At 47.8% G+C, this 19,678-nt stretch overlaps 1 protein-coding gene across 5 annotated transcripts in view; it reads right to left on the reverse strand.

The window, feature by feature from the left end:
• The window catches only part of TESC (tescalcin), a 58,300-nt gene that overhangs the window by 26,068 nt on the left and 12,554 nt on the right, over positions 1 to 19,678 (reverse strand). For all 5 annotated transcript variants that reach the window (XR_013522144.1, XM_035257757.3, XM_035257756.3 and 2 more), the window contains exon 2: positions 8,856 to 8,925. Coding sequence is in view for 4 of the 5 variants with exons in the window: in XM_035257757.3 (XP_035113648.1) it covers positions 8,856 to 8,925 (70 nt within the window). In the remaining variant the exon portion in view is untranslated. The remainder of the gene's footprint in view (positions 1 to 8,855; positions 8,926 to 19,678) is intronic.

Genomic DNA, 19,678 nt, shown 5'->3' on the forward strand with positions numbered 1-19,678 from the left:
AGTAGGAGCTAACATACAGGTGGTGTTTCAGGCCACATCTGTGCATTTTATTTCAAGGACAAAGAAAGCCCAAGTCATTGCTATGGCCAAGGCAACCCTCCATGATCTGCCCCCACTCTCCGGTTCTCCTCTTGTGCTGAGCCCTCTGCCTACAGCTCCCTCACTCTTCTCTTCACACACCAGCTCCTTCTCTCCTGGTCTCAGCCCAGATGTGGTATCCTCAGGGTGCCTTCTATGACAACCTACCCCAAGGACCCTCTCCTCCCTATGGTTCCGGGGGTGTCTGTCTACCCCATTTCCTTCCTTTATTGTACTTCTTTTTTCTATCACCCAGGCTGAAGTGTAGTGGCACAATTTTGGCTCACTGCAGCCTCCACCTCCTGGGTTCAAGAGATTCCCTTACCTCAGCCTCCCGAGTAGCTGAGACTACAGGTACCTGCCACCACGCCTGGCTAATTTTTGTATTTTTAGTAGAGACAGGATTTCACCATATTGGCCAGGCTGGGTTGAAACTCGTGATCTCAAGTAATCTGCCCACCCCAGCCTCCCAAAGTGCTGGGATTACAGGCATGAGCCACTGTGCCCAGATAACCTTTAGTATTTCTCATGCTACAGCATGAACTGGCTGATGTGCTAGTGTTCCGTCTCTGACTACCCCTCACGCACACAAGCATCACAACAGAAGCACCCCGGGAGGGGAGGGGGAACCTCCCCTTCTCAGCCCCACAGGATCCTCAGCTCTAAAACCCACCACACAAGGCCCTGGACACCTGCAGGCTTGTAAGCAAGGACCATGACGTACCAACCATTGTGGGAAAAGAATCTCTATAAAAGTTTTATATGCGCGTACCCACTAATAAAACTAAGACCGTTTAGAAAGCTGTTTTTGGCCTTGGGAATGCCTCCGTACCTTTTCACACCAAACTATCCCCTTGGCGGCTCTCCTCCTCACGTCTGCCTTAACACTCTCACCTAAGCAGATGTGCGAGTCCAGCTGCCTCACTCCCGCTGTCTCTTCTGGGCAACTTTACAGCTACCGTAGCAGGTTTTCTTCTTTAAGTGAACATGCATCATCCTAGCTGAGTCTTTTAAAGGGAAGACTCTCTGCCTTTTGGAACATAATAAATTCTGATGGTGAAACAGCCAGCTGAGCTAGGCAGGGCCTCGGCAGCTTCCTTGTGAGTATAGTATTTCTAAAAAAATAAATAAATAAACTGTTGAGGTTAGGCACGGTGTCACATGCCTATAATCCTAGCACTTTGGGAGGCTGAGGTAGGAGGAATTCTTGAGCCAGGAGTTCGAGACCAGCCTGGGCAACATAGCAAGACTCACATCTCTACAAAAAACATTTTGTTTTTTAAATTAGCTGGATGTGGTGGTGCACACCTGAGGTCCCAGCTACAGCTAAGGAGGCTGAGGCAGGAGCATGGCTTGAGCCCAGGAGTTGGAGGCTGCAGTAAACCATGATTGCACCACTGCCCCCCAGTCTGAACAGAGCGAGACCTTGCCCCACCCTCTCAAAAAGCGGTCATATCATAGGCAGGTTAAAGCAAAGTGACTAGGTGACAAGGGGATGCGTGGAGAGCACATCGCTGCAGCAGTTTGGTGCTACAGCTCTACAGTCAGCCAGCTTTGCTTTTGAACTGAGGCCCTACTGTGTAATCTTAACTTCTTCAGCCTCAGTTGCTTAATCTATAAAATGGGGATAATAACGTCAACCTCAGAGGGTTCCTGAGACTACGTGAGTGCTGAGCCCAGCACCTGGCACATGTGAGCACTCAGCTGATGGCAGCTGGGCTCCCGTTTCTGCACACAACCCTGTGCTATTTTTTCTTTTTGAGATGGTCTCGCTTCATCACCTAGGCTGGAGTGCAGTGGCGAGACCTCAGGTTACTGCAGCCTCAACCTCCCAGGCTTGAGTGATCCTCCCACCTCAGCCTCCCGAGTAGCTAGGGCCACCGGTGCATGCCACCATGCCTGGCTAATTTTTAAGTTTTTTTTTGGAGAGACGGAGTCTCACAAGGTTGCCCAGGCTGGTCTCAGACTCCTGGACTCAAGCAATTCTTCCACCTCGGCCTCCCAAAATGCTGAGATTACAGGTGTGAGCTACACACTGGGCCAACCCTGTGCTAACTTCAAAAATGGCAGAGCAGTGGTAAGAACACTGCTGAGGGGATGGGCGCAGTGGCTCAGGCCTGTAATCCCAGAAATTTGAGAGGCCAAAGTGGGCAGATCACCTGAAGTCAGGAATTCAAGACCACCCTGGCCAACATGGTGAAACCCTGTCTCTAACTAAAAATACAAAAATTGGGCCAGGTGTGGTGGCTCATGCCTGTAATCCCAGCACTTTGGGAGGCCAAGGCGGGCGAATCACGAGGTCAGGAGATCGATACCATCCTGGCTAACACCATGAAACCCTGTTTCTACTAAAAATTTAAAAAGTAGCTGGGCATGATGGCACGCACCTGTAATCCCAGCTACTTGGGAGGCTGAAGCAGGAGAATCACTTGAACCCGGGAGGCAGAGCTTGCAGTGAGCTGAGATTATGCCACTGCACTCCAGCCTGGGTGACAGAGCAAGACTCTATCACAAAAACAAAACAAAACAGAACAAAAAATTAGCCGGGTGTGGTGGTGGGTGCCTGTAATCCCAGCCACTTGGGAGGCTGAGGCAGGAAAATCACTTGAACCTGGGAGGGGGCAGTCACAGTGAGCCAAGATCGCGCCACTACACTTCAGCCTGGGCGACAGAGTAAGACTGTCACAGAGAAAACAAAAAAGAACACTGTTGAGGGAAGAAAAAAAGGACCTGGAGTTAGGAAGCTTTGCTGATGTCCCGCTGTCTGAGCCATCAGAACATAGGGCTGCATGCTGGTGGCCTTCGACACGGAGCACGGAGTCCTTTTCTCTTCCCTGTGTACGTCTGTGGCTGCGTTTACCTCCGGAATTACTCCACATTCAATGGTTTGATGAATCTAAAAATATTTTTGTAACGTGGCTTTATCTAATCAAGCCTCCTAATGGCCTGACCACTATGCCCGAAGTATTCCAGAGCGTCTATATCTGGCGTTTCCGAGCCTGCCAGGGTGCTATCGGGGAGTTAAAAATTGCTGCTCAAAACATTCACCAGTTAAGGGGCCCAACAAGAGAAAGAAAAAGTGCAAGAAGCCATTTCTGCATTTCCTTCATTATCTAAAGTTTTGACCTTTTAACAGGTTTACCTGGAGGTCTCTTCCACTTGCAGGACATTTCTGAGGACAGGCAAAGGGCCGCCTACATGGTAGGAAGCTAATGAGCGTGCTAGATAGAACTCCATAGATATACCTTTTTTTCCTATTCAGGCATTTTGCCAAGAGGCTGCAGAACTCAGTGCTTTGTGGTCTGGATGAATTCAGGTCTTGAGGATCCTGAAGCATATTCAATTTTGGGGTAACCTCTTTTAAGAAGGGAATATAACAAAATCATTTTTTTTGAGACAGAATCTCGCTCTGTTGCATAGGCTGGAGTGCAGTGGTACAATCTCAGCTCACTGCAACCTCCCCCTCCCAGGTTCAAGCAGTTCTCCTGCTCAGCCTCCTGAGTAGCTGGGATTACAGGCATGCACCACCACACCCAACTGATTTTTGTATTTTTAGTAGAGACGGGGTTTCATAATGTTGGCCAGGCTGGTCTGGAATGCCTGACCTCAAGTGATCTTCCCACCTCAGCCTTCCAAAGTGCTGGGATTAGAGGAGTGAGCCACCATGCCCAGCCAACAATATGAATGTCCTAAAAATCAGGAACTGAGCTCTGTAAAGAACCCAGGCAAAAGGAAAGCCTTGAAGTGGGGCTTTCAAGGCCGTATGGCAAACCCTCCCCTAGATATCCTGAGACGACCTTGGAAAGAGACGGGACCAGACCCAACACAGATAAGCAACGGTGGCTTAAAAAGAAAATCAATTTTGGTCCATCAGTTGCCTCATGGGAGTTTGTAAAGCTATATTCAATTTCCCAAGCCGCACGTTTAGAAACTCAATTCTTTCAGCTTTTAAGTGCAACTTGCAACTTACAAATCTTATTCATCTGCATCTAAAGCCTGTGGGTTTTGAATGATCGTTTTTAAAAGGCCTTTTGCATTCAAGGTCTTCACAAGCCTCCTGTGGGATCCTCATAAGCACGTGGGCCCTTTGCTTTCTAAGAGGGAGAGGGCAAAGGGAGTGGCACCCTCTCCCCCATCGCAGATTGCAGTGGGGTGCCAGCGGTCTTCACTAGGAACCCCAATCCATGCCATGCTCATGTGGTGGAATGTCCCCAGAAAGAAAATGAATTTTGTCCATGCTCAGAAACCCCAGCACAGCCCCTGGGCTATGGCCTGTCAGACAGTTTCCAAGATGTACCAGGGATCTGAGGGGGTTGAAGACCAGGCCTGGAGTCACTTAAAAAACCCCTGGCAGAGTGGGGACAGCACTGGGGACCAGTTCCCAAGCCAGGGCTGCTCAGGCGAAGACAGGCAAGGAAAGCTCAGGGGAACCTTGAAGAGCTGCCCTATCTCCCTTCTGGAGGCCCTGGAGGGTGCATTAGGATTAAGCAAAGCAGTTCTGGGAGGCTGGGAGGAGGCCCTTCCTGTAGGCCTGTTTGCATAAGAGGCTGTGGTCTGTCACCTCCTTCCTGCAGGCTGGGCCAGGGTTGTCACTATGTGCAGCTGACACAAACCTTGAAACTGACTGTGAAGCTCTGAGACCAGGGCGGTGGTGATGGGAATTATACACACACCCCTGCACTGAGGCAGAGAGACTGAGGTCCTCAGAGACCACTCGCAAATCAAGGCAATGTCCCTGGCTTCCTACAGGAGGATCTTGGCACTGGGTTCAAATCCCAGCTCCTCCACGTATAAGCTGTGTGACCCAGGGCCGGATACATGGCCTCTCTCTCTCTAGCTTTACTTTCCCATCAGCAAAATAGGGAAAGTGAGCATCCCTACCTCTACCTCCTGTGGGGTTCTATAGGACTGAAGTCAGCCTGAGTGACATGGTAAGACCCCACCTCTACAAAAATACGAAAAATTAGCAAGGTGGTACACATCTGTAGTCCCAGCTACTAAGGAGGCTGAGGCAGGAAGAGCACTTGAGCCTGGGAGGTCTAGGCTGCAGTGAGCCGAGATTGCAATATTGCATAACAGCCTGAGCAATGACATGAGACCCTATCGAAAATTTTAAAAAAGACTGAAGAATACACTCCTGCTGTGTAGCACATAAAACAGCTTCAAGTAATAAGAGCTTACATTTGTGAGCTGTTTCTACGTGCCAGGACCGCTGCTAAATTCTTTCACCTGGATTATGTAAACCTAACAAGGGAAGTACTATTAATGGCAACAGGCCTCACTGTGCCATGCTTCCTGTGTTGTCAAGAACTTTGTTAGTCATTATATTCACTCCTCATTCCTTTCATTCATTCATTTATTCATTCATCCCTTCACTCATTCATTTAACTACGCTCACAGCACCTACTGTGTTACAGGCCCTGGACTCAGCACTTGGGCCAAGGAAAAAGATGATCTGTTCCTACACCCCTAGGAAGCCAGTCTGCTGGGGTAAGGGGATGGGGGCCAGTTATAATTTTGTGCTGTGAATGTGGGAATGGGGCACCCCCAGGAGGAGGTTGTGGGGCTTCAGGGGACAGGAGAGGTATCTTGGAGGATGTGGTCCACCCTGAGGCCTCAGTAAAGCAGAAGCCAGCATCTACACACCTTTGTGAGCCCCACATAAAGAGCACGAAGATGACCTTGATGGCACTAGGAAGCCACTGAGGGCTGTTGAGCAGGGGCTGCTCACTGGGTCTTTTGAATGATTCTGCCACGCAGACACATTGAGGGCTTGTGCAAGGTCAGTCCTTGGGGATGGGTGTACAGGAGAGGGGCAAACAGGGTTTGGGGTGGCAGGGCAGAACCAACAGTTCACATTTCTAAGCTGAGCCTGGGCAGGTGAGGCCTGGAAGGTAGGAGTCTCTGGCGCCATTAGCACAAAGAGTTGGCAGGAGGAGGACGCTCTACCCACTCAACCCTGGAGGACCTACTGTGCGCTGTCCACAGTGCTGGGTAACTGCTGCACTTGTTAGAAATGCAGAGTCTCAGGCCCCACCCCTGAGACTGCAGAAGCAAAACCTGCATAGCAGCAAGATCCCCAGGTGATCTGAGCACACTCAAGTTGGAAAAAAAATGTTGTAGGGAATGCCATTTTAGTAGGTCCCCCCATAAGCCTATGATGGGGTGCTAGGCAATGCATCAGGGGCTCAGTGCCTAGAACCTAAAAGTGGGCAGGGCCTCCAATGGCAGCACATCCTTTTCCTCACACAGCAGCTGGGCCCCCTCCACACTCAGATTAGACCCTCAGGACGGGGTGGAATAACAGCCCCATTTGCCAAATGCCTGTGAACCCAGCTTAGAGCTAAATTGCCCTGCTTGCACCTGCTCATGTTTTTTTTCTAGAGATAGGGGTCTCGCTGTGTTACCCAGGTTGGCCTTGAACTCCTGGGCTCAAGCGATCTTCCAGCCTTGGCTTCCCAAAGTGCTGAGCTGATAGGCGTGAATCACAGAGCCCGGCCCACAGCTCATTTTTAATGCTCAAATCAAATCCCTGGTGACCACGCTCACTTTCCAGATGAGGAGACTAGCTCGGAGAAACAAAGTGACCAGCCCAAAGTCGCACAGCCAATGGCTGTGAAGGATTCTAACATAGTTGGACTCCGAAGCCTGGGATTTTGCCTCTGCATCTCTATGCATGTAGAGTATGAGTCTAAAGTTCACCACCCAAGGTGGGATGGATCTAACACCGATGCAGAACAGTAAGTCCAAGGCAGTTTGTTACAGGGCTGGGGGTTCCACTTGCTGGGAAACTGTCTCGAGGACAAAGGGGCTTTGCCTTCCCACATCCTCCACTGTGAGCTCCATGGTGGCTGCATCTACCAGCATAAGTACCAAGCACCCAGTGCACAGCAGATGCACATGAACTTTTTAAGAGATAGGGTGTCTCTGTTGCCCAGGCTGGAGTGCAGTGGTGCACTCATAGCTCATAGCAGCCTTGAACCCCCAGGTTCAAGTGATCCTCCTGCCTCAGCTTCCCAAGTAGCCAGGATTCCATGTGTGCACCACCACCCTGGCTAATTTTTAAATATTTTGTAAAGGAGGGGTCTTGCTATGTTGCCCAGGCTGCTCATGAACCTCTAAAGAAATAAGCAAAGCATCCCCTTGACAGTTTTCCAACATCCAGTATCCACATGTGCTACCTCCTCTTTACACCTCAGTGCCCGGCTGACTTATGTCACCCTACAAACTCCTCAGCCTACGGCCCCATGAGGATTCACCTTGCCCTGGTGAAACCACCCACCCTCCATCCCTGCCCTTGGAGGAAACTGAGACCAGGCCCCCGGCCCTTACACCTCTGTGGGAAACATTTGTATGTCTAGTCTTTGGCCATGATGATTGGCTCAGACTCAGGCACATGACCCAATCAGAGCCAATGAGAAGATAGGTGACTCTTCCACTGGGCTCTGGGTCTCTCTCCTCCACTGGGCTAGGCGGGCAAGATATGTAGAATTACAGGTATAAATTCTAATTATCTTTAAGTCAGCCCTGGATGCAATCAAACTGAGACTAGAGGCCACAAGAACCATGAGACCGTCAGAATCTAAGCTTTGGAAATTGATTTAAGAATGCAATATAGGCTGGGCGCTGTGGCTCACACCTGTAAACCCAGCACTTTGAGAGGTCAAGGCGGGTGAATCACGAGTTCAAGAGATCAAGACCATCCTGGCCAACATGATGAAACACCTTCTCTACTAAAAATATAAAAAGAAATTAGCTGGGCATGGTGGTGCGCACCTGTAGTCCCAGCTACTCGGGAGGCTGAGGCAGGAGAATCACTTGAACCCGGGAGGCAGAAGCTGCAGTAAGCCAAGATTGTGCCACTGCACTCCAGCCTGGCGACAGAGCAATACTCCATCTCAAAAAACAAAAACAAAAACAAACAAACAACTGGAAGAACAATACGCCTGTGTTTAGATACACAAGAGAAAATGGCTATTTACTGTCAGTTTCCATAAAACCTAGGGGAAATTTAAGTCTGTTTACTAAGAAGGAAGTTTTCCTGGAGTATTAAAAGGTTTGTTTCAAAGTTCCAACAAACTGTAACCTTGAGACCCTGAGTGCTTACTTAGGAAACTACGCCTGTTAGAAGTTTATGGTAGAAATTTGTTCAACTTGAAGCTTCCTCATGAACCCTCTGTGATGACCAACTCACTGACAAGGACCTCTCACTGACCTAGTTGCAGGTAATTCAAGCAGCACTCACTTATAATCCCAGCTACTCAGCGCTGATTTTCCTTAACAGAAATTTGAAGCAGCCACCCCCATCTTACCTGAGGCTGGAACTAACCCTGAAGAAGGCGAGTTGGGGGTCCTGATGACTGCCCGAGCCCCTACTTGGGGCTGTACCACAACTGATTCACCTTTGTGTTCCTGGCAGTTGGCAGGATCCTGGAATCTAACAGGCCCTCCATGTGTGTCTGAGACTCCAAGCACATTCCATCTGAGGAAGTCAGGGTAGGGCAGGGGGTGGCTGAAGAGCCCTTCCTCACTTCTGCACTAGTTATAATTTATAATTGTGTGATCCTCATAGAAATAGGAGTGGTTCTTTCCTCACCATTTGGGAACTTCTTGTCTTAGAAGAGACCAGAAGCATTAACACAGCTACAGTTTTGCTGCAGGAAACGGGACACGCCAGGGGCTCTTTGAGAGCCACTCGGCATTCAAGGAAAGAAACATTACGAGAAATCCGAGAAGGCAGGGACCCACCCAGCACCCAAACCCACTGCTGATCTTACCGAATGGTAGGCTGATCTCCACTCAGCTGCTTGAATCTCCGATGGAGCTGCTCGATCTGATCCGATGAGACTGAGAAGTGGGGGAAAGAGAGAAAAATGAGACAGAAAAACACATCGTTGACTGTGGGGAGAGTCTGCAGATACTCTTCTGCCCATCCCCACCGGCTGCTGCACCTCTTCTCCAAGCATCTCCCACCATGGCAAAAGCGAGCGCCGGGTGAAGCAGCAGAGGAAGGATTTCCCATTCTTCCCAGAAACACAGGTCTGCAGTGATCAGTTCCAACTGCCTTAGTAATGATAATACAACTAGTACTAAAAGCTCCCGAGATAGGGCAGTCATGAACCAGGCCATTCTCCCAACCTCTGACCTTTCCTAGTCTACTAAAGAGCAACTTTTTTTTTTTTGCCCTGAGGCAGGGTTTCACTTCTGTCACCCAGGCTGGAGTACACTGGCACGACCTTGGTTGGCATCTCAGCTCGCTGCAGCCGCAGACCCTGCCTTCTGGGTTCCAGCGATCTTCCCACCTCGGCCTTCTGGGTGGCTGCAACTACAGGCGTGCATCACCATGCCTGGCTAATTTTTGTATTTTTTTTTTTTTTTAAGAGAGACAGGGTTTCACCATGTTGCCCACGCTGGTCTCAAACTCCTGGACTCAAGCAATCTGCCCGCCTAGGCCTCCCAAGGTGCTGAGATTACAGGCATGAGCCACCACACCAGGCCTAGAGAAACTTGCATCTGCTTGTCTGACCCTTCCTCTTCAGCTCCAGAAGATGGTTTTTTCCTAGTTAAGAAAGGGGCTTTGTATAGTCACAGACTCAGAGACAGATGAGTAGGGAGAGGAAATAAGGGTGCAGGCTGGTGTTGGACGTGATCTGGGAGACATATAGTGAGAAATGTATGGAGCCAAGAAATGGAAGGACTCTAATCTGGGTGACAGAGCAAGACCCTGTCTCTAAAACATGCACGATATTAAACAATGATCTGCGTTTCTCACTTCATTATCAAAACAAATTAATGAGTGAATGTTATCTCAGGTTTTTGTTGTTGTTGTTATTTTTTGAGACAGAGTCATACTCTGTCACCCAGGCTGGAATGCAGTGGTGCAATCTCAGCTCACTGCAACATCCAACTCTGTGGTTCCAGCGATTCTTGCACCGCAGCCTCCCGAGTAGCTGGGATTACAGGCATGTGCCACCATGCCCAGCTTATTTTTATATGTTTAGTAGAGACAGGGTTTCTGTTGGCCAGACTGGTGTCAAACTCCTGACCCTCAAGTGATCCACCTGCCTTAGCCTCCCAAAGTGCTGGGATTACAGGCGTGAGCCACTGCACCCGGCTATTATCTCAGCTTTGTAATTTGAAAACTGCAGCTCAGAGAGCACGTAAGATCCACAACACACAGAGGCAGAGCTGGGACTGAACTCTAAGTCCGTCCAACCCCAAAGTCAGCCTTCACCACGAAGTAACATCGCCTGTCTACCCAGAGTACCTTGGTGCTCAAGGCATTTAGGTCTGGTTCCTAGGGACTATATACAGTTCACACAAACCTTTCCAAAACACTGGCTGGACTGAGGAGCTGTGACCTCAATCCTCCCAGCATTCCCTGCCCTAAGCACCATTTTCCTCCTGTTACAGAGACAGCTAATTTCTGGGGCCAACTGGTCACCTCACTTCCTGCTCATTGTTTTTTGGCCTCAGGCTCCTCAACAATCTACAGCTCAGAATTCTCAAGCATCTCCAGCAGCTGATTAAGGCTGCCAACCTGGACTCAGGGCTCCCCACTTACGGTGGGCACGGCTCCAATGATGAGCTTATCTCTTCCTCCCAGCACGCAGGGAGGGGCTGCATCCCCCCGTTACAGATGTAGCCACTGACACTTGGAACGGTTAGGTGAATAATGAAAGTGCAATTTCTACCTTTCTGCAGGAAAATATGGCTATTTATATCATAGGTATGTCAGTAAGGACAATGGCATACTTCATCGCCTAGCAATTCCACTCCTGGGTACATACACAAAAAATGCATACTTCTGGTCACCCAAGCATATGTACAAAGATGTCATGGCGGTGCCGTTGAAATCACCCTAAACTGGAAACTACCCATATGCCCAACAATGGCAGAGTAGAGTGCTAATGGGTAGTATCAAGCAAAGTAAGAGCACACAGCAACAAAAATGAACAATATACTCACAGACAAAAGCAGCCAGACAGAGGCTGGGCGCGGTGGCTTATGCCTGTAATTCCAGCACTTTGGGAGGCCAAGTCAAGGTGGGTGGATCACGAAGTCAAGAAATGTAGACCAGCCTGGCTGACGTGGTGAAACCCCATCTCTACTAAAACTACAAAAATTAGCCGGGCATGGTAGCAGACGCCGATAGTCCCAGCTACTCGAGAGGCCGAGGCAGGAGAATCACTTGAACCTGGCAGGTGGAGGTTGCAGTGAGCTGAGATTGCACCACTGCACTCCAGTCTGGAGACAGAGTAAAACTCCATCTCAAAATAAAACAAAACAAAAAGCAGCCAGAGAGAAATGTGTACATACTTTATGATTCTATTTGCATAAAGTTCAAAAACAGGCAAAACTCAACTACTATGTTAGAGGTCAAGATAGTGGCGGTCTTAAGGGAGGCGCCGTGGATGACGTGAACATTGAGAGTGAGTTTTGGAGGATGAGATGAGGAGTAACTTGAATGAAGAGCAAAGGGGAGGTCTGGGTACAAGGAATGCTCAATTCTAGATCTGAGCACAGTTTACACAGTTGTGTTCACGGAAACCTCAAACTGCGTGCTCATGAGTGACGCACTGCTCTGGATGTGCACTATGCCACAATAAAAAGTTTACTATTAAAAAAATGTGTTACTCCTCCCTGACTAAAGGAAGCTTGGGAAGGACAAAGAAAAATAAAAATGTTTAAAAAATTGTAATTTCACTTGGCAGGAATGTACCCTAAAAATAATAGACGCAACAGGTACAAAAATATGAATACATAAATGTATTCAACTTTGCATTCTTTAAATAGCTTAAAATTGGACTTGCCCTAAGTGACCGTCAAAAGCAGACTGGGGCTGGGCAGGGTAGCTCATGCCTATAGTCCCAGCCCTTTGGGAGGCTGAGAAGGGCAGATCACTTGAGGTCAGGAGTTCGAGACCTGGCTAACATGGTAAAATCCCATCTCTATTAAAAATACAAAGATAAGCCATGGGTGGTGGTAGGCGCCTACAGTCCCAGCTACTCAGGAGGCTGAAGCAGGAGAATCACCTGAGCCCAGGAGGTGGTGGTTGCAGTGAGCTGAGATCACACCACTGCACTCCAGCCTAGGCAACAGAGCAAGATTCTGTCTCAAAAAAAAAAGCAAAAAACAGATTAGTCGAACACTTTTTGGTATATCTAGCCAATTTTTTTTTTTTTTTTTTTTTTTTTGAGACAGAGTTTCGCTCTTGTTACCCAGGCTGGAGTGCAATGGCATGATCTCGGATCACCACAACCTCCACCTCCTGGGTTCAGGCAATTCTCCTGCCTCAGCCTCCCGAGTAGCTGGGATTACAGGCACACACCACCATGCCCAGCTAATTTTTTTTATATTTTTAGTAGAGACGGGGTTTCACCATGTTGACCAGGATGGTCTTGATCTCTTGACCTCATAATCCACCCGCCTTGGCCTCCCAAAGTGCTGGGCCAATTTTTTAAAAGTATACTGCCTTTAGAGTGCAAGAGGGAGAAAAAAAACTTTTAAGTATATTGCCTTTAATAGTGACAGTTGTGTATTTGCATAGAAATACATTCCACATATAATGTCTGAAAACAGCTTGCTACCAAAAGAGCACAACTCTCTCTTGTGGAAAAGACATAAAAATATACAAATGTATTTAAGTAATTTAAATATCCTAGAGTTCTTTTCCCCGAAATAATTATTATTATTTCTCATCTCGATACCGGGATTAAAGACGGTCTTCCTTTTGATTTATCTATATTTTCCAATTTTTCTCTAATATATAATGTATGTGTATTAGTCATGTAAGAGTTTTTCGGCCGACAACATGATCCCATCTGGATGGTGGAGAGATCTCCTAAATATCGTTATTGAGTCATTCCCTGGCTGAGTACCGTGTCCCAGGCACACATCATTTTCTTTAGTCCCTTCCATGGCCCTATAAGGGACATACAATTCCCGTTTTAAAGAACAAACTGAGGCTCAGAAGGAATGTAAGTTACTCAAGGTCACTGACCTTCAGGAGTTTGAGACCAGCCTGGCCAACATGGTCACTGACCTTGAGAGGGGCAGACCCACAACTTGAAGTGTCTGCCCAGAAAACATAGTTCAGGCTGTGCACAGTGGCTACTGCCTGTAACCCCAGCACTTTGGGAGGCTGAGGTGGGTGGATCACCCGAGGTCAGGAGTTCAAGATCAGCCTGGCCATCATGACGAAACCCCATCTCTACTAAAAATACAAAAATTAGCTAGCATGGTGGTGCATGCCTGTAATCCTAGCTACTTGGGAGGCTGAAGGAGGAGGATCACTTAAACCCAGGAGGTGGAAGTTGCAGTAAGCCGAGATCGGACCACTGCACTTTACCCTGGGCAACAGAAGGAGACTCCATCTCAAAAAAAAAAAAAAGAAAAAGTGTATAAAAAAATCATTCTGTTTTGTGTTTTGTTTTCTTGTTTTATTTGTCTCCCTTTGTTTGATCACGTAACCCCTAAAATACACTGATCTGATGATAAATAATAATTAGAAATTACAGCTAAACAGATGCACCTAAACCACTATTAAAGTTGAGTTATGGCTGGACATGGTGGCTCACATCTGTAATCCCAGCACTTTGGGAGGCCGAGGTGGGCAGATCACTTGAGGTCAGGAGTTTGAGACCAGCCTGGCCAACATAGTGAAACCCCATCTCTACTGAAAATACAAAAAAAAATTTAGCCAGGTGTGGTGGCACCCACCTGTAGTCCCAGCTACTCAGGAGGCTGAGGCAGGAGAATCCTTGAACCTGGAAGGTGGAGGGTGCAGTGAGCCAAGATCGTGCTACTGCACTCTGCCTAGGTAACAGAGCAAGACTCCAGCTCAAAAAAAAAAGACAAGTTACTCTGAAAGCATCCTGGTGAGTGAAAGAGGCCACTGCAGAGGCCACCCACTGGATAATTCCATTTGCATGAAATACTCAGGTGGACAAATCCACAGGTACAGAAAGTACACCAGTACATGCCTGAGGCCAGGGAGGGGAGGGGCTGGAGAGGGAGAACAGGGAGGCGCTGCTAATGGGCACTGGAGTTTCTTTTGGAGACAGATAAAAATGTTGTAAAATTAGATTGTTTTGATGGTTGCATAACCCTGTGATTATACTAAAACTATGGGGTTCAGTTTAAATGGGGAGAATCTCATGGTGTGTGAATTATATGTCAATAAAGCCATTTAAAAAATAAATTACATACATAAATCATAACAACAAGGTCAGACATTAACTGAACATTTACCGTGATCTGGCGTCTGTGTTCAACTCTACTTGAATAAGCCTGCGCTGATGCCACCCTGTCACCAGTTCTGTTACGTAGGTATAATTCTACGCTCATTCTAGAGATGAGAACTCTGAGATGTGCCCAAGGTCCCACAGATAGGAAGAGGTACATAAATCATCCTAGTCCAGGTTTATCTTACGAAGTTTCCAGTTAACTGCATCCAAAGTGTATGCAAGGCTGTGTACAGTGGCTCACGCCTGTAATCCAGTACTTTGGGAGGCTGAGGTAGGTGGATCACTTGAGACCAGGAGTTCGAGACCAGCCTGGCCAACATGGTAAAGCCCTGTCTCTACTAAAAATGCAATAATTAGCCAGGCCTGGTGGGATTGCACCTGCAATCCCAGCTACTCGGGAGGCTGAGGCAGGAGAATCACTTGAGCCCAGGAGGTGGAGGTTGCAGTGGGCCAAGATTGCGCCACTGCACTCCAACCTGGGCGATGGAATAATACTCTGTCTCAAAAAAAAAAAAAAGTGCATGCAGACACATGCAAACTCACACACACATACGCCCTCTGTCCTGCCTGACTGAAAGCAAAGGATTAGAAAGACAACCTTCCATCTCTGAATTGCTCATTTTGACACCCAAATCCCTGGAGCCAAAGACTCAGCTCATAGCTCAGGCGAGACTCCTCTGCCTCTGGCACAGTAACTGTGAGAAAGGATGATTTCTGAAGCCTCAGGAACTGACTTTCAGAACACCCCAGGCCCTGGCAGGTGGAGCTGGTCTAACCCGACGTGCCTGGTGAGCTGCTTCCTCCTAACCACCCCCCGACCTTGGGCCCCCAAAAGAGCCCCTCGCACAAGCACCTGATGCACGTCTGCCTGCATCACAGCACCAAAGCCCACGGAAGGAGCTGTCTTTCTCTCGAGGGCTCCGGGGCTGGAAGCTTTTCCAGTTTCCTGGCTCCTCACCTCTAAGCTCTTCTCCAAGGCTCCCCTCCCCCACCCCGAGGTCACAGTTGCCATGGGGATGATGGGCAGAGATGGGCTTTGGTTCCTGGCAGCTGGACCTCATTATTTCTGGTTTTAGATTTCAACCTAAGGGAAATTCACACCAGTTCATGGGGCTGGTGGGAGTTTCACTGGCCCAATCTTCTGGGGGTAGAGGTGAACTGTCACTTTGTATCAAAAAAAGTCAACATGAAAGAGCACACCTGCCTGTCCCAGTGGCCCTAAGCCCTTGAAAGGTGGTGAGCCCAGACGGAGACGTGCTGAAGTGGAAACCACTCGCCAGCTGGCCAAGCCTAAGTACAAAAAAGAATGTAAACCACTGCAGTAACTTTTGCTATTGATTATATGGTACAATGATATTTTAAATATAATGGGCCAAATAAGATACACTACGAAAATTCATCTGACCATTAATTTCTTGACTTCTCTTAATGTGTCCATGAGAAAATTTAGAATGACATTATATAATATAATGTAATTACATCATAGCTACTAGAAAATGTATCATGATTACACCTCACATTATTGTTTGTGTTAGGCAGCACTGGTCTATACCCTTTAACCAGAACTTGATCCCTAGGAACAAATCCTGAGAAATTAAGACAGGCGTATAAAGATGAACAGATGAGAGTAATCATGGTTGCCTGTTTAGAAGAAGAAATTGGGGGGCTGGGCCCAACGGCTCACACCTGTAATCTCAGCAATTTGGGAGGCCAAGGCAGGTGATCACATGAGGTCAGGAGTTTGAGACCAGCCTGGCCAACATGCTGAAACCCTGTCTCTACTAAAAATACAACAATTAACTAGGTGTGGTGGTGCATGCCTGTAATCCCAGCCACTTGGGAGGCTGAGGCAGGAAAATCACTTGAACCAGGGAAACAGAGATTGCAGTGAGCCAAGATCGCGCCACTATACTCCAGCCTAAGTCACAAGAGCAAAAACTCCATCTCAAAAAAAGAAAAGGAAGAAACTGGGAGAAATGGGCCAGGTTTGGTGGCTCATGGCTGTAAACCCAGCACTCTGGGAAGCTGAGGTGGGAGGATCACTTGAGCCCAAGAATTCAAGACCAGCCTGAGCAACACAGGGAGATCCCATCTACACACACACACACACACACACAAAAAAAAAACTCAAAAAATTAGCTGGGCCTGGTGGTGCACACCTGTGGTCCCAGCTACCAGTGAGGCTGAGGTAGGAGGATCACTTAAGCCTGAGAAGTTGAGCTTGCCACGAGCTAAGACTGCACTCTAGTCTGAGCAGCACAGCGAGAGGCTCTCAAAACAGAAAGAAATTAGGGGACATGCTGAGCTGCAGAACACAAGACAGATCCTGAAGTCGGAATACTACATAGCATTTACAAACGTTTTTAAGATACTGTGGGACATTGGAAAATGTCATTATTGCATGGAAAATCCAACAGACTAAGATCTCATTTACACTCCGAAGTTCATAATGATATACACAGGTGCACAGAGAAAACAGGAGAGTATACAATGAAATAATAGTCGTCAACTGTTTTCAGAACGTAGAGTTAGGGAACATTTCTCTCCTCTCCTCCCTTTGACCCTATGTTTGGTTATCTGTCCTTTAACTTCTCTCCAATTAACGGAGATTACTTGTATAATTGTATTTGGGTTAAACATTTTTTAACCATGATGACTATAGTGATAAACAAAAGAAATAATAGATGCTGATGGGGCTGCAGAGAAACCGAAACTCTCATACATCACTAGCAGGGATGTAAAATGGTACAACCACCATGGAAAACAGTTTGGTAGTTCCTCCATTAATTAAACCTAGAATTACCATGTGATCCAGCAATTCAGCAACTCCACTCCACTCCACTCCAAAACAATTTTTTTTTTTTTTTTGAGACAGAGTCTCGCTCTGTCACCCAGGCTACAGTGCAGTGGCACGATCTCAGCTCACTGCAATCTCCGCCTCCCAGGTTCAAGCGATTGTCCTGCCTCTGGCTCCTGAATAGCTGTGATTACAGGCACATGCCACCACTTTTGGCTAATTTTTGTATTTTTAGTAGAGATGGGGTTTCACCATGTTGGCCATTCTGGCCTCGAATTCCTGCCCTCACCTGATCCACTTGCCTTGGCCTCCCAGAGGGCTGGGATTACAGGTGTGAGCCACCATGCCTGGCCAATAATTCCATTTATACCCAAGATAAAAGAAAATGTATGTACACACCAGAAACCTGTAACCAATGTTCAAAGCAGCACTCTTCGTAAGTGCCAAGAGTTGGAAACAATCCAAACATCCATCAACAAATGAATGAGTGAACAAAATGTGGCGCATCCAGATGATGGAGTATTACTCAGCAAAAAAAGAAATGAAGCATTAGTAAATGCTATGGCATGGCTAAACCTTGAAATAATTACAGGAAGAAGCCAGACATACAGGGCCACATGTGTATATGTGTATGATCCCATTTATATGACGTGCCCAGGACAGGCAAATCCACTGAGACAAAGTAGACTGATGGTTGCCAGAGGCTGGTGGGTGCTGGGGGAATGAGAAGTGACTGGCCATGGGTATTTCTGGGGGGTGACAAATTGTTCTATAATTAGATAGTGCTGGCCAAGCACAGTGGCTCACACCTTTAATCTCAGCACTTTGGGAGGCTGTGGCAGGTGGATCATTTGAAGTCAGGAGTTGGAGACCAGCTAGGCCAACAGGAGGCTCCGTCTTTACTGAAAATACAAAAACTAAGCAAATGTGTTGGCACGCACCTGTAGTCCCAGCTACTGGGGAGGCTGAGGCAGGAGAATCGTTTGGACCCGGGAGGTTGCAGTGAGCTGAGATAGCACCACTGAACTCCAGCCTGGGTGACAGGGCAAGACTCCATCTCCAAACAAAGCAATAAAATAAGGAATTAGACAGTGGTGATGGTGATGTTTGCATAACTCTATGAATATACTAAAAGCCACTGAATTGTACACTTTTAAATGGTGAATGTTATGAGCTGTGAATTAGGTGTCAACATAAAAACTATTTAACCTTGGGTATGATGGGGCAATTGAAGCCAATTCCTTCCTCAGATGCTGTCAAGGTGGGGTTGAGGATCTCAGTGTCTCCAGGGCCAGAAAGACATTAAGTAAGAGAAGGGGCCTGTGCGGCAGGAACTGGAGCCCCCACCCTGTCCAAGGGGCTGCCACCATTCCCTCTAGCCAGTTGCTGCCACGGGCAGCCAGATCTTCCCCTTTCATTAAGAGGAGGCAGAAATCTGCTGGGTTAAAAAATATTGGCGGCCAGGCACAGTGGCTCATGCCTGTAATCCCAGCACTTTGGAAGGCCAAGGCAGGCGGATCATGAGGTCAGGAGTTTGAGACCAGCCTGGCCAACATGAGGAAACCCCATCTCTACTAAAAATACAAAAATTAGCTGGGTGTGGTGGTGGACACCTCTAATCCCAGCTACTTGGAGGAAATCCCGGAAAACAAAGGTGAGCTGGGCTGGATGGAAGGGTGAGCTCCTGACTGCACTGCCGGGGGAGGCTGCTGTGGGTCTCTGCTCAGCATCCCACTCAGCTGTTGCCCTGAGCTCCCGAGGCTGCTTCCTCCTCTGTGATACCGAGATGACAACAGCACCTCCTCCCTTGTGAGGTTGTTCACGCCACGAAAAACCACCACAAGCTATTCACAATCGCCCAAAGGTGGCAACCACCCAACATCTACCAACTGGTGAGTACATAAACAAAATGGGTGTATCCAGGTGATGTTATAAAGCAGTACAAAGGGAGGCAGCCCTGTCACACTCCACGAAGGGCAAATATAGAGGTACAGGGCCCACCTACTGCAAGATGACATTTATATGAAATGCCCCAGACAGGCAGATCCACACAGGCAAAACAGAGATTAGTGATCACCAGGGGCTGGGGGAGGAGAAAATGGGGAGTGACGACTAATGGGTATGAGGTTTTTTTAGGGGGCAATGAAAATGCCCTAGAAATAGATGTGATCTTTTAATATCATTGTGAATGTACTTAATGCCACAGAATTGTACACTTTAATTTTTTTTAATAGAGATGGGGTTTCACCATGTTGGTCAGGCTGGTCTCGAACTCCTGACCTCAAGTGATCTGCCCACCTTGACCTCCCAAAGTGCTGGGATTACAGGCTTGAGCCACTACACCTGGCCTGAATTGTACACTTTAAAATGGTTACAATGTAACTTTTTTTGAGACAGGGTCTCACTCTGTCCTCCAGGCTGAATGGAGTACATTGGCACGATCACCGCTCACAGCAGCCTCAAACCCCTGGACTCAAGTGATCCTCCTGCCTCAGCCTCCTGAGCAGCTGGGACTACAGGTGCACACCACAGCACCCAGCTAATTTATTTTTTA

This window comes from Callithrix jacchus, chromosome 9 (assembly GCF_049354715.1).
Source record: "Callithrix jacchus isolate 240 chromosome 9, calJac240_pri, whole genome shotgun sequence".
NCBI lineage: Eukaryota > Metazoa > Chordata > Mammalia > Primates > Cebidae > Callithrix > Callithrix jacchus.